Source organism: Colletotrichum karsti (genome assembly GCF_011947395.1).
Source record: "Colletotrichum karsti strain CkLH20 chromosome Unknown Scaffold6, whole genome shotgun sequence".
In the NCBI taxonomy this organism is placed as follows: Eukaryota; Fungi; Ascomycota; class Sordariomycetes; order Glomerellales; family Glomerellaceae; genus Colletotrichum; species Colletotrichum karsti.
In genome coordinates this window covers 1,373,590-1,387,439 of record NW_024065906.1, presented here as the reverse complement: position 1 = coordinate 1,387,439, position 13,850 = coordinate 1,373,590, and the positions used below count along the sequence as shown (strand labels likewise).

Genomic DNA, 13,850 nt, shown 5'->3' with positions numbered 1-13,850 from the left:
TAGATATCGGCTGGCTTACGCTGGGTCTGCACCAGCACCAGACGTTGCGATACCAGATCCTGTCGAAGATGGTGAGAGCTAAAACATCGATACGGCATGGTTATCAGATATCACCACGAGGGACTCCAGGTTGTCACGGCACCACCCCCCAATCGATTTTCGACCACTTACAAGCAGCTTGCGGCCATCAGCGAGGTTGTCTGTCTCTCCAATGGAAAACGTCTGTCTCAACTGACTCTGCGGGGTTTTCGAGAGAGAGAAGCTGGCTCCGGATTTCTTGTCGTACCACCATCTTCGAGAACCCCCAAATCGCTCAACCACTCGTTATCCTCCGCCAGCCACCCCTTCTCTCTGTCTCCCTTCCAAGATGGCTTGTTATTACTTGATGTCCAGCTCCTACCTGTCCAGAGAACAAGGCCAAGAAGCTTCGTTCCACCGCGTCGAGCGGTGCGGGCTTGCATCGGGTTCACGCATTACGGTCCTGCAAGAGCCAAATGCACCTGCATCAACCATGTCTTCTCGTCACACAGTTTTTGACCGCCATCTGCGAACCCCATGGGATAGATGGAATATGAAGTCATACGTGGGTAAAGCGACCAGGGCAGCTAATGATCTGATGCGAGTCTTTCTGTGCGATTTGGTCCAGTCGAGCAGGTCATGTGCTCTGAACAACATCCTTCCGGTCACGTTGCTCATTATCGGCCGGGGGCGATTGGGCAGCAAATCCAGGGACGTTTGATTTGCTGTTCGCAAAGCTGAGAGCAGGGCGAGGCGGGCGAGGCTAGTTGCGATCCACGGGCATCGCCGACGGTTACACGCCAGGTGGAGGAGAAGAAGCGCAACGGGCGACCGCCATTGTCTGCCATTTTGATAGGACGCATTGTGATCCGGACCGTCCCATTTCGCTCGGATAATGGCTCGCCAGTGAAGACAAGCAAACAAAAGTTCGCCTCATCTTGATCGTCTCGTGAAAAGAAGCCATCCGGAGAGGCCATTGGCCTTGTCGCCCCCGGCCGGAAGAGGAGTCTCAGTTTGATGGGATTTCTCCGATGGAGGCCCGACGTGCAAAGCGAGTGGCTGAGAGGGACGGTGAGGGGAAGTCAGTTGATGATGGTGGGGTATCCAGCCCTTGGCCACGAGCAGTCGAGACTCGTCGAGATCGGAGGCCGTGGTGGCTGTAGGGAGCCGTGGGGTGCAACGTTGGATAGAGGTTAGACGGCCGGGGTTGAGGAGTTTCTTTTTAGCTTTCCCATCGGTGGACGGTCAGCAAGCGAGTGGCCGGGTGTCTCTGATTGTTCCCGCCTCTCCGGGATGACAATGAGAAACAAAAAACGGCGAAAGAGTTGCCAAAAGCGCTTTTCGCGAATCTTTCAATGTGGGGATGGACTGCTCGATAACATTGTATGGCATGGCGTTCTCGTCCGGTCCATAAGCTGTGCTTTTCCCGTTGAGGCTACAAGATGCAAAGCCTGTGCGCCAGCTTCATCCGGGGAAAGAGGACTTGATAAGATAGAGGATTGTGATGACGGGAACGATAGTGACAGTGACAGGTGCCGCTAGCAGAGAGGGATGGTGTGCGGCGGCGGTCGTTGTCGTCGTCGTCTTCGTCGTCGTCGTTCTGCAATGACTGAAAAGGGAGCCCTGCAGAAGCATTAGGTGATGGATGGGCGAGCGGGAGGGCGGGTAAGCAGCTGTTGCTTGCTGAACGCCGCTCGATGCTGGGGATTGCTGCGAGGCCATCAAGAAAGTGTGTGTGCCGGGGAAGCTGCTCATCCTGCCCCTGGCCCTGGTCAAGGTGTCCTTGCAGGTGATGGACAGGGCATATGGATATGGGATTTGACTCGATGCCTTGGGTGGGGGAGTCGCAAAAGAGAAAAAGAGCAGCTCAGCACATCGCAGCGCTGCGAGTCGAGGAGTCTGGGAGATTGCGGGCGAAGACGGGGTTGTGAGCAACGAGTAGAGAGCATGGCACCGGGGGCGTGTGCAACGTCAATAGGTGAGGAGAGGAAGAAGAGGACGAGAGAGGTGTGAGGTGAGCGAGCCGAGTTTAGCGTCGAGGTAGTGGGTCCCTGTGACCCACACCGGCCGACCCCTCCTTTCCGTTTCTAGTTTCCCTCTCTTTCCCATTTTCTGCTGTGCTCAAGTCGTGGTGCTCTTGGCTCCGTAGACGGCGGGCGGGAAGACGCTGGGATGGCAGGCGGTGCTCCACTTAAGCAGACCGTCAGGCGAATGGCGACTGCTCCGTCGCCGACCTTCTCGGACGGGCGCTTAAAATCCGTCCAAGCTGGGTCGGGGGTTGTCTCATTTACAACCAATGGCGTGTTAGCGTTCCCGAAATAAAGTCGCACAATCTGATTTTAAACCAATAGGGAGCTCTAGAACCGCCTCGCAGTCATGCCCGTCGGCTGCGCATGCACGGAAGTTTTTAAGTGCATCCGTCCAATCAGCAACCAAAGATGCCACAGCTTCGCGCCCGTTCCGACCCCGAATCCCTACCTTTGCCTACAGCTCCATCCGCCATCGCATATCGAACTCTGCTTCGTCCTGCTCTTCGACCGCGCATACGTATCTTTTTTCACAGACTGCACACATCTCTGCCCACGACGGCCGGCTCTTCCTGCTATTCCTGCCCGGTCGGGTCCCGCTGCTGTGCTTCGCTGTGCCTGCGCCGTGTGTGCTGAGGTGCGCTTGAGAACATGGCATGGAACGATTTCTCCTGCTTCTTATGCTGCTCTACTGCGAGTGCAAAGTGCTTGCTTCTCGGTTGTGCGCCGTCGTCCACATGGATGCCGTCCGGCTCACACACCTTGGCCGGGGAACCAGGCCTCGAGCATACGTGATTCCCTCCATCATCGCCCAAGATATCCCGCTGCGTGACAGCTACGCTCGTCGTTCGTCTATCCAGCCGAGAATGGCCCCCCTTTCGTTGCTCCCTCGTCCATGGGGTCGGTCCATGGCTGGGCCCCGTCGCCCGTTCGACCACCCATCCACGCAACCACTGAGCCACTACGGCGCTATTATTATACTGTCCTGCCATACCTGGTCCCGTCAAGAGTGCCGCTATCGCCGCCGTGCGCAAGTGCCACGGGTCGAATCACACCAGAAGCAGCATGCATATACCTATGGCAAGGGCATGGGAAGGGGAAGAGGGGACTGCTGTGCGTGCGTTGCGTTGCGCTGCGCATACCTCCTGTGTGATCCGACGCTTAACCACCATGCATCTTTCTCCTCATCCCTCTCTCCTCGTCTACGTTTCCTCCAACCCTGGTTGACATTTACCGCCCAAGCCTACACTACCATGCCCATGCCCCCCTGTTCATCGACGCACTAGACATACATAACTCGCGGTAGGCGCCCGTCGTGTACCGGATCCTCTCCTTCTTCTCTTTTGCGACCCGTTGCATACCATTTGAGCATATCCAGCTCTGTTTTGGTTTTTCTTTCTGTCTGCTTTCTCGGCCTTTCCTATCTTGATTTACTCCTCTCATCACGAGGCGTTCCCGAGCTTTGTGTCTCGGAATATCGACAGGATATCAGCATCAAAATATCCCTAGAACAGAAGTGTTTGCCGGCAACGGTACTGGTCTAACAGCCCTCTCGGCCGGAAAAGCAACCCAAGCCACCAAAAGAGGCTGCACTGCGCTGTAGGCCGCCAGCCGGTTACAGCCAGATCAAGCCTCCCCACCCCACTTTCCGCTTTGGAGATATCACTTACACACATACACAATAAAATGGTAAGGATATCTGATGATGGCTTCGACGTATAGCATGGGCGATACTTACACCTATGTAGGAATACCAAGAGTACGCCAGAGGCGAGCGTCGCCTGCATCGAGAGATGCGTGAAAAGGCCAACATGCGCGACACGTTTTTCGGTCTCAAGAGTGAGCCTCAGAGACCAAGCTCAGTGGCAACCGAGTTCATGGACATGGAATGGGACGATGAAGTGCTCAGCGAACTTGAAGACAACTCACCAAGGATAAGCGTCAACTCGGTAAGCCTCGCCTTACGTCTAACAAGTACAAGCAGCTGATGCGCGCGCAGTCTGGTGGCCAACCAAGTATTACTACTCTTTCGTCTTACGATGAGGTGCCAACGCCGAGATCAAGTCAAGATCGTGGCGTATACGCCGAGACTTTGTCATCACAAAAGCCAATTGAAGGGCCTTCCGGTCCGCATCTGTTTCATTCCTCGGCCTCGAGCTACTTCGACGAGGCCATCCTGACCCTGTCGCCTATTACACCAAAGACAGCGCGGCCATTTGACGATTTCCGATACACCAAGCTGCCACCACCGCCAGTGCCAAGACAGCCCAACGCACCTTTCCAGTTTACCTACGAAGAGTTTCGGTCAAGAGAGCTTGTCTCGTGGACCCCGGAGATGGTGGCGCAGTCGATGCTTGATGCTGGCATTGAGCTCTCGGTCGCCGGCCGCTTTGTGGAGAACGACATCAACGGCCCTATCTTGATCACGTTGAAGTTTGAGGACCTGAAAGAGCTCGACATTCCGTCGTTTGGTATGCGGACAAGGGTATGGAACCAGATTCAGCTTCTCCGAGACAGCAGGCCAAGCTCTATGCGCGCACCGACGCCCATTCAAGATGAACCGAGTCGTGAGGTCAAGAAGGAGGCCCGCGAGATGAGAGCGGCGGAGCGCCAGGCGGATGATTGCAGTCTGAAGCGTAGGAAGAGCAGCAGGAGAAGGCAGAAGAAGACGTCTCACGACGATATCATCACTCCCATGGAATCGGTGTCCATTGTCGGCATTGAGCAAGTCGTTCCCAAGCCGCACGTCTGCCCCAAAGGAGACAACTGCTCTCGGTACAAGAAGCAACAGCGTCTCATCGAGGCGTTTAGAAAGGAGCACCCTTTCGTCGATATGGAGAAGGAGACGGTTGTCATTACTGGCAACCCCGGCAACCCTGAGACTGCCAGAGCTCTTACTCCCAAAGAGATCCTCCGCCCTATCTCGGACGCCGTGCCATCAGTCGTTGCATCTTCTGATGTCTTGGGTCCCGGCAACGCCACGCCAATGCAGTACCTGCAGGAGGCTACCCTTCGCAACGTTGTCGCAAGAGATCCCCAAGACAACGTGAGACAGTTCCTCGACTTCCAGAAGCGTCAGAGCAACACTGTCCCTCCTACTCCTCCGTTCGAGATGGGCGCTCCCTCGATGAAGCCTCAGCCTGAGGGTCTTCGTCGACTGCCAAAGCTGTCCATTCCGGGCAAGCAGGCTCCGATGCGCCCCAGCACCCTCAGAGCCTCTACCGTCCCTCCCGTAACTCAACCCGAGAAGCGCCAGACCTCTCCCCAGATGCAGCAGCAAGGCTTCGTCCCGTACGTCATGGACAGAGCTGAGGCTATGTCTCCTGACTTGCAGAGCCCCGTCAACCCTTACCGCTTTGGTACTCCCTTCTCCGAGATGGATGTTCCTGTCACCGCGATTCCCATGGACCGCGTGGCTCGCGATGTCTCTCAGTCTGTTCCTCCTGAGATGAACTACCGCACAGGCACTTCTAAGCAGCAGCCCCCTGTCCGCACTCAGTCCCGCGCCTCTGCTCGCCGCCCGTCATTCCCTGTCATGCCTGCTTTGGACGAGAACACACCAACTCCTATTGCACGTGTCTCTCCAAACCGCGCCTCTCCCCGTTCTCCTCGCTCTTCCACTCGCACACAGCCTCTTCAAGCCCCTCCTCGCGTCAACTACCCCTGGTCGCCGATCGAGCGCACCACCCCTTTCGAGCAAGCCATTCCTCCCATCTCCCACCTCGCAGGTGCCGTCCCCGTCAGGCAGGCCGCCGAAGCAGCTCAGCAAGATGGCGTTACCTTCCAAGGCCCCATGAAGAAGCGCAAGACCAAGATGCTCCGTCACGAGTGGAACGACACCTTCTGCACTCTGAAGGGCACTCGTCTGGCCGTCCACAAGGACGAGCGCACCGTCGACCGTACCCTCGAGTACGTCGATATTGACGACTACGCCATCGCCTGCTCCAGCCTGGCTTCCCAGAGCAAGCTCTCCGCAGCCTTCCGCGCCGTCCACTTCTCCTCTCACTCCCGCGAGAAGAGCGACCCCGTCGCAGCCTTCAGCTTCCAGCTCATCCCTCAGGACAAGGATGCCGCCAAGCTGCGCAAGCGCAGCAGCGCCCTCCACGGCTTCACCCACAACCACTCCAACTCTACGTCCTCTATCCCTGCCGAGGGCGCCAACGGCACTGGCAAGACGCATCACTTTGCTGTCAAGAGCCGCGACGACCGCATCGACTGGATGCGTGAGTTGATGCTCGCCAAGGCCATGAGGCAGAAGGGTGACGGCTTCGAGGTCAGCGTCAATGGCAACATGATCTGATGAAGCTCTTTAAACGCCCATTATCTCTTTCCCAAACCAGGGGGGCAAAAGTCGAATTGAACCAAAACCAAACCCAAAACCAAAACCACAAAACAAAACAAAAACGAAACATGATGGATAATGACCCGCGTCTGCATTTCACAATTCCCCTTCAAGAAAGCAGGCACACAGCCCCGCCTCTCAGGACCCAAGTCCGCAGCGGTTCAAAAGGATACCTATTTGTTCTCTGCTTTTCTTCCATTTTTTTCATCTGATCTACCTCCGATCTCATCTCATTATGTTGCATAGTTCTGGATAGCGGCATTTGTTATATCCTTGCTCAGATTCTCCTCCCCCCTTTACCTGACACCGGGTTGACGATGAATTTTTGGACCAAAAGAACAAAAATACGGGGGGGAGGGAAAGGATAGGAACCGGGATTTGAATTCTCTTGGCTTTGTCTGTGATCCCATGATCACATCGTATATACACATACACACACACTCTCACACGACACGCAACCACCCTCACAAAACATCTACCCAGCCCGAAAAGACGCTCCTTGGTACACAATAAGTTTAGGGACGGCTATTATGATACCTGGCTAGTTTAATTAGCTCAAGAAAAATGAAAAGAGGGTCGTGGGGGGCTTCTATGAAGTCCGGATCCTGGCATGAATGAACCTGATTGTACTCTTCGGTCTGCTTGTGTGATATGATAGATTGTGCTGGTCTATCTACGTTGATGATCATGGATACGTGACAGGTGATGCTTGCTACAACTTGCAAGGTGCGAATTCGCGAGGCTGTAAACGATGTTTTGTCAAAAGCAGAACATGAAGAGGTTCCATAGGAAAGCGACGAATTCCTCGCGGCATCGGGTGCCTCCGCGCAACAGTCCGTCACGTTCATGCCATTTTGTCCCAGAAGCTGAGGCTTCACGAGTGTTTAGATCCCACATACAGTGCATCGACTGCTTTCTCATAAGCGTCCCGTCTAGATAGGCCACCTTCAGAAGCAAAAGAGCGACAGAGGCGACTGACTGTAAGTCTCGACTTGAGGATGTGACGACGGTCAACTCTGCGATCCAGCATCAATACTCAGAAACAGCTGATGCCGAGATAGTTCTGAGAAGACGAGTGTACGTTTCAAGGTGTAATTCGGCTTCGTTATTGAGTTGACTATCGAGCTTTTCTGTTCATTCTCCAATTTGTTTATGGGTGGATTCGAAATGTACGTCTTGCCTACTCAACGATATCTGTTTATGCTTTGACATAAACAGTGGTTTTCACGGCCCGGTAAGGCATGGATATCTCTGCTGAACTTTTATACGTATAAATATGCAATGATGTTTCTTTTGGAGATTGTACACTTGCCTACCTTAGTACTTGGTCTTCGCTGCGTGATCACCAACGACTGCAACGTCGGCATTTCCCTTGGATTATCTTTTATGAACCCATCAGGTTCCTGGCACCTTCATTAGACAGTCTTGCTTGATGCCCACCCTTCAAATTCTTTGAGGCTTTTCTACTTCCCTTTTGCATAAAACACTTCTGTAGATTACCATGGAGTACATAACTGGAACTCGGTTGACCCTGACCCCCTACCAACGATCTACACCGAATGCGCTTCTGACCCCTCGGAAGAGACGAACGACCATCGCACGTTGAGCCAGGCAATAATGCCCTCGAAAATTTCGACCCTTCACTGTATAGGTGTCGTGAAGATGCTCTCCGACAGCTGATGTTTGATGTCAAGAGGTTGGAGGATATGGGGTTTCTAAGGACTATTTGGGGGAACGTGGGTTTTGAGGAGTGGTTGGAGAAGATGTTTGAGGGGCATATTGGGGTGAATGAGAGGTTTTGCACGCTTGAGGAGGAGGTTGTGGAGGATTTTGACTGGGTTATTGTCAAGAAGGGTGTCTTTTAGGGACATCTCGGAGACATCGGGTATACGAGAAGAGAGGGCTAGAGATGATTCGTAAGGTATTATTCAGGTTGCTTGTTATTGTTGTTGGTTATGTGTATTGAATACACGACGTACTGACGAAGAGAAGTGGCGAGAAAAGTTCTCGGGAAGATGTAAGTCGGCCTGTTCTATCTTCATTCATATGATTATGACGCTGTTGTCACGCGAGCATTCACTTTCTCTCGACGTAGCTGTTGCAGCATGATATTTAAACCTTCGCTTGTCACAACACGGACCATCGAATTACTGCCATCAGGTCTTCGAGCTTGTCTTGCAATTCGCCATCATGGCTCTTGTAACAGTGCCAGTAGATGACTTCCCATGTCCCCGCCAACGTTCGCGCCCTCGAACATACACTGAGTGTCTCAACACGAACGACACGCATCGATCCTGACCGTCTCTGTGAACCGAGTATTGTAACAAGAGCAATCAAAAGACGATTAGCCCAGAGAGTGGGTGACCATCCCAGTCCCCATCTACCCTCTTCATTCTCTAGACTGCGTCGTCAGACATCTTCAAGGCCCAGATGGCATCTACCACCAACACCACAATAGCGCCATCAACAGAAGAAGAGAAAACGTGCCAGTTGCAGGTTTCGACTACGGAATGGGAACACCGTTAAATATCATTGCCGCTTCGTCGCTCTCTGCCGAACATGCTTTCAGACGCGTAGAGAGCACAGTGCGGCAAGAATCGAGAAGGACCATGACCGGGAATTAATATCCATAGCTTGCCTTTGCACTAGTATTGCCACGGATAGAAAAAGGGGCAATAAGAACTTGAGTCAACTGCTGTTGAATTCAGCTTCTTGCTAAAGGGCTGACTATCGCTCTTGACGCCGAGCGCAAGCTCTCCTCAATGTCGCACTCGTCGCAGTCGAGGAACTTATCCGACGTAGGCCTCATCACCAGGAAGCTTTGAACAGTTGGAGTTTCTTGTCCTTACCACTATATCGATTGATGCCATGTCTGTACTTACCTTCAAGCATTGCAAAATCATTCAGTGTGCCTTTGTCCGATTTTCAGGGAAATTCCGAGCGACATTCTGTCGGAAGACTCATCCCGTCGAACACACAGCGATACTAGGTATCATAGTAAACCAAGCCAGGTACTCACCCAGCAACCATGTCAGGATACAGGGGAAGGCCAGAAACCATGACCTAAGCTGGTTCAGAAACTAAGTGGTACAGCATAGTACATTTGTCCCGTCTGTATATGCAGCCTTTCTTTCTATTCTTACAATACCCTTTTTTGTAATTCCTACAACACCGCCGCCGCCGCCGCACAGTCCCAGGCGGGGAAACCCACATCACAAGGTCCCTTTCTCGTCCCGGTGTGCCGCTCTCATGATTTCTTCCCTCTCATATATCCCAAAATCACCCCTCCTCGAGCCCTTACTGCGCAAAACTAGGGCGGGTCTTGATATCCGCGGCGTTGAGCACAGCCTCCCAGTTGATAACCTCCCACCACGCCTCGGCAAACGCCTTCTTGCCGCCGAGACCACCGACGCCCAGCCCGTAGTCACGCAGCCACGTGTGCTCCCACGTGTTCAGGCACAGCAGCGGGACGACGTCGAGGGCGCCGGGGGGCTTGGCGCCGGTGACCTGGGCGCTCGCGCTCCTGCCGAGGAAGTCGGAGGCGGTGCCGCGGGCGCCGCGGGTGTTCATGTCGACGCTCTGCAGGCGCCAGTGGGCGCCCGGGTAGGGGGAACCCGCGAGGTAGGTGGAGAGGACGCGGTACTGGCCGTTGGCGGGGTTCTTGACGAGCCAGACGAAGCCCGGGCCGAACATGGCGGAGGCGGTGAGGACCATCTCGGTGCGGAGGGTCTCGACGGAGGAGAAGGAGCGGACGAGGTCGTTGGCGAGGAGCTCGGGCATGGGCTTCGGGGACGGGGTGAGGTTCTTGAAGAAGAAGTGCGTGTTGTGCGCCATGGAGGCGTGGTTGAAGACCGGGGCCTGGTCCGGGTCGCGGGCGGTGGCGAGGAGGATCTGTTTGACTTCGCGGGCCTCGAGGTCGGTTCCTACGGGGGGGAGAGGAGGGTCAGCGTTGTGGTTTTTGGGAGTTGGAGGCGTATCAGGCGAGCTTCGTCCATGTCGCATTGCGATTGCGAGAGAGAGGGACTCACCTGCGATCAAGGCATTGAGCTTATCCAGCGTCAAGGTCATGTACTTTGTCCACGCCATGTCGAAACCGTCGGCGGAGAGCAGCCCCGGGACGCCGGCGCTGAAGTCGTGGGCGAGCTGGGGGATGGCGTGCATCGAGCGCTGCTGATGGCGCACCGCCGGGGCGGCGGCGGCCAGGATGCGCGGTATCCTTAATGTTGAGCGGAACATTGTTGTGTGTGAGTGAGTGTCGGAGGAACACACGAGGGGGTTCCGGCGAGGGGGATTGAGGCGGGGGTGGTTGTGTTGGTGGTGGTGGTGGTTGAATGTTCCGCCGCCGGCCTGTCACTACATACACAACTCGTCCCGAAGCTGGAGCTTTTGGATGGTGAACTTTTTTTGGGCGTGGCTCGTGTGGTGCTGCTTGATTGGCGCGTGGCGGCCTTATGATTGAGGCGGAAAAGTGCGCCAGGATGGGTGGGGCGCTTTTTGGGAAGTATTGGCCAATGGGAGAGAAGGTGTTGGCTGTTGGCGATGGCTTCACTTTTCAATGCGAGGTGTTGCGACCTATCACCATCGGGCGAGCCAATATTCACATTGAATGCTGATGTTACACCTGAGATTATTTCACGGGGTTAAGTCGACCTAATATTCTTTGGGAACAGGATGAGTCACAATTCAGCTCACAGCCAAGATAATTTCATCACCCACGAGGCAAAACATTCAACATGCTGGCCTCAAGACTGTACTGAAAGCCGTACACCGTGCTGTGATTTCAGTCAATTTGCTACGAACAACTCAAGGACAACTCTGCCAGCCATTGGACCTGGCGCTTATGGGTTCGCCTATGGCCCAAATGCTGGAATGCTAGGCTTACAGCCGTTAGGATACCTCGACCCTGAGGCAATGGCAGAGTCCTGGTTTTAACCATATAGACATTCTAAGGTATTCAAAGCTGGCTGCGCAGGCGTCTAATGTCCAGTCATAGTATAGCAGAGCGTTTGTTTGTTATTGACATCGGACGGTCAAGGGATATGTCACCTCATTTTACCCCTCTTCCCGGACTGCTTAGTGGCCGAGGCTCGCACAGAGTTCGCCAACAGTTGGGACTTCGCTAATAATAATCTACTCAAGCCCATTTTCTTCGACACGGGCACGTAAGATAAATCTGTCTTTTCAACATCACCAGACTTGTATTCAGCGACCATCCACCGTGGACTTTTCGTTAGTTTCTGTAGCAAGCTTTTCCGAAACACTCTTCCAGCTGTGGCTTCCCAAGTCACTGAGTTCCTCAAGTATGTGGTTAGTGATGATCCCAGTTCTGTTTGATAGCTCTTCCGAATTGTTGAGCAGGCGAATAGTTAATATACAGCCACGCTTTCATTTCGACACACAAAGTTGCTCAGATTTGTCAAAAGATATTTGCTTTCGAATTGATGATATGATATATGATCGAGAAATAACGCCGTTACAGATGCAGCCGACCGATGCGGAATGATCATCCTGACCCAACGGATATCCCCACGGAACACCACCATGCACGAGAACTCCTTATATACAGACGCGGCCAGACCATAGGTCAAGGCTAGTTGTCCTCGATCATGCCGAGCACGTCCAACTCGGTCTTGACCAGACGCTCAAATTCCTCCCTGTCGATACCGGACGAGCGCGCCAGCAGGAACAGGTTGTGAATACTCCTCGACACATGCTGCTTCACACCGAACTCATTCGCGCCTTGCTTTTCAGCAGTCTCCTCGAGCTTCTCGACCATGCGGCTTCCGTTGCTGCTTGCGCTCGAGGCCGGACGCGGGTGTAGAAGCACAGCCGCCCGGTCCTCGTCTTGGCTGTGGATTGAGGGGGACCGCGGCGGCTCGGCCATGGTCCAAGAGCCGTTGGTGTCGGCGAAGCCCGGCTCGGAATTGTCTTGGTTAACAACAGCGCCCAGGCCCAAAGGCGGAGCGACATCGAAACCCTCAACCTCCTCGTCAGGATCGTGAGCGTCCATTGCTGGCTGCACTGAATCATATTGCGCGTAGTAGGCATCTTCCGCCGAGTCCGTTCGGAACTGGCCCAGCTGCGACGCCTGCATTGCTTGAGGTGCAGGCGAACGCTTGACGGCCGGTGTTTGGTTGGCAGGCGTGCGGGCAGGCGTCGCATCATACCGGTCCCAGTAGCCGTCGTCTTCGTCCTCGTCAACCTCCTGGCTGGAGGTGGCCGCCGGAGCCTTCGCGCTGGTCGTCCATGAGGCCTTCTCGTCTGCGTGTGCCTTCTCAGCCTCGGCGATGGTCGAATAACCACCGAAGTCACCGAATGGAGACGTCTTGTCGACAACGCTGACCTCGCCGATTCTCCAGCCGTCGCCGCCACCGTCCTTGTCGCCGACGCAGTAAATCAGGCGAAAAGACAACTCGAGTTCCTCTAACACAACGAGTGCTTGCAAAGTCTCGAGATCGAGCCGCCTGTACTTGGTCTTGGCGTCATACTCCCAGTCCACCTCGACCTCGCCCGATACAGGATGCGGCTCTAGTCTGCCACTCTGGACGATCTCGTTTAGTCGTGCGGCCTTGTCTGTATCGTAGGCAAGCAGACGAAGCCAGGGCTCGGTGCTGGACTCGGAAAGAAGTTGGACCCTTTGCCTGAGAATCGGGCTAAGCAGCGGTAATACGCCAATCGCTGGCTGTCTGGAGATAGAAGCAGGAGGCAATGCGGGCAAGATGGGTGCCAGTAGCCCGCCAATGTTGGGCATGGGTGGTGCCGTTGTGGTAGCCATGTTGGTTGTGATGTGTGGTGTGGGTTTGGTTCTGGTATACCGTCGCAGCCAGTGTCCACGGGGATCTGAGATATATGTGAGGCGAGGGCGGCGGCCTAGTCACAGACAGGCAGTAGTGGGTGTGGCAGAGTAAGTAGGTGTTGGTGACGATATCACATGCAGCCACTGCTGGGGATAGATGGATGTCTCGCTGGTCAGCCTGACTCGGAAATCTCTGACTTGGCGTTTCCGAATAGGCAAGTCTCGCACAGAATACTGGTAAGGTGAAGTGAAGGCAGAAGGGGCAGAGGAAGGATCGTGGGAAGTCGTGGTTATAATAAAGAAATGGGAAGAGGAGGAGGAGAGGCGGCGCGAAAGTCTAATGGCCTCTGGTCAAGTTACGCAGACGGCAGTGGGAGTCGGCGGTCCCATGCTCCGTCGTTTCTTAGTGTCGTGTCGTAGTCTCCGCTGCTCCTTCCCCAGCCAGGGCTGGACTTGGTTTTCCCGCTCCAGAAGGTCGCAAGTTCGGTCGGGGGGCTACTCCCCACAGTGAGGGGGGGCAAGGGCAGCTAGAACGCCAAGCCAGCCAATTCTAGCCAATGCGGAAGCACCTCAAAGGCAGCTGCGACTCCGCCCAGGGGAGTCGTTCCGGACGGAGGGAACCACTAACAATTAGCGAATTACATGTCTTCGTCCGGGTGCTCGAGCA

General features: G+C 54.6%; 3 protein-coding genes across 3 annotated transcripts; 1 reads left to right on the top strand and 2 right to left on the bottom strand.

The window, feature by feature from the left end:
* Positions 1–3,838: 3,838 nt before the first annotated feature.
* Positions 3,839–6,345, top strand: CkaCkLH20_02845 (PH domain-containing protein; the record flags this gene model as incomplete). Its single annotated transcript, XM_038885564.1, has 2 exons — positions 3,839–3,994; positions 4,045–6,345. 2 exons carry the CDS (start codon positions 3,839–3,841, stop codon positions 6,343–6,345), a joined length of 2,457 nt encoding a protein of 818 aa, XP_038749495.1.
* A 3,339-nt stretch (positions 6,346–9,684) lies between these two features.
* CkaCkLH20_02844 (superoxide dismutase) lies at positions 9,685–10,623 on the bottom strand (the record flags this gene model as incomplete). Its single annotated transcript, XM_038885563.1, has 2 exons — positions 9,685–10,310; positions 10,416–10,623. The coding sequence occupies 2 exons, from the start codon at positions 10,621–10,623 to the stop codon at positions 9,685–9,687; spliced, it is 834 nt and encodes a 277-aa protein (XP_038749494.1).
* A 1,354-nt stretch (positions 10,624–11,977) lies between these two features.
* CkaCkLH20_02843 (uncharacterized protein) lies at positions 11,978–13,162 on the bottom strand (the record flags this gene model as incomplete). The annotated part of the gene is made up of 1 exon (XM_038885562.1): positions 11,978–13,162. One exon carries the CDS (start codon positions 13,160–13,162, stop codon positions 11,978–11,980), a length of 1,185 nt encoding a protein of 394 aa, XP_038749493.1.
* Between the last annotated feature and the right edge of the window lie 688 nt (positions 13,163–13,850).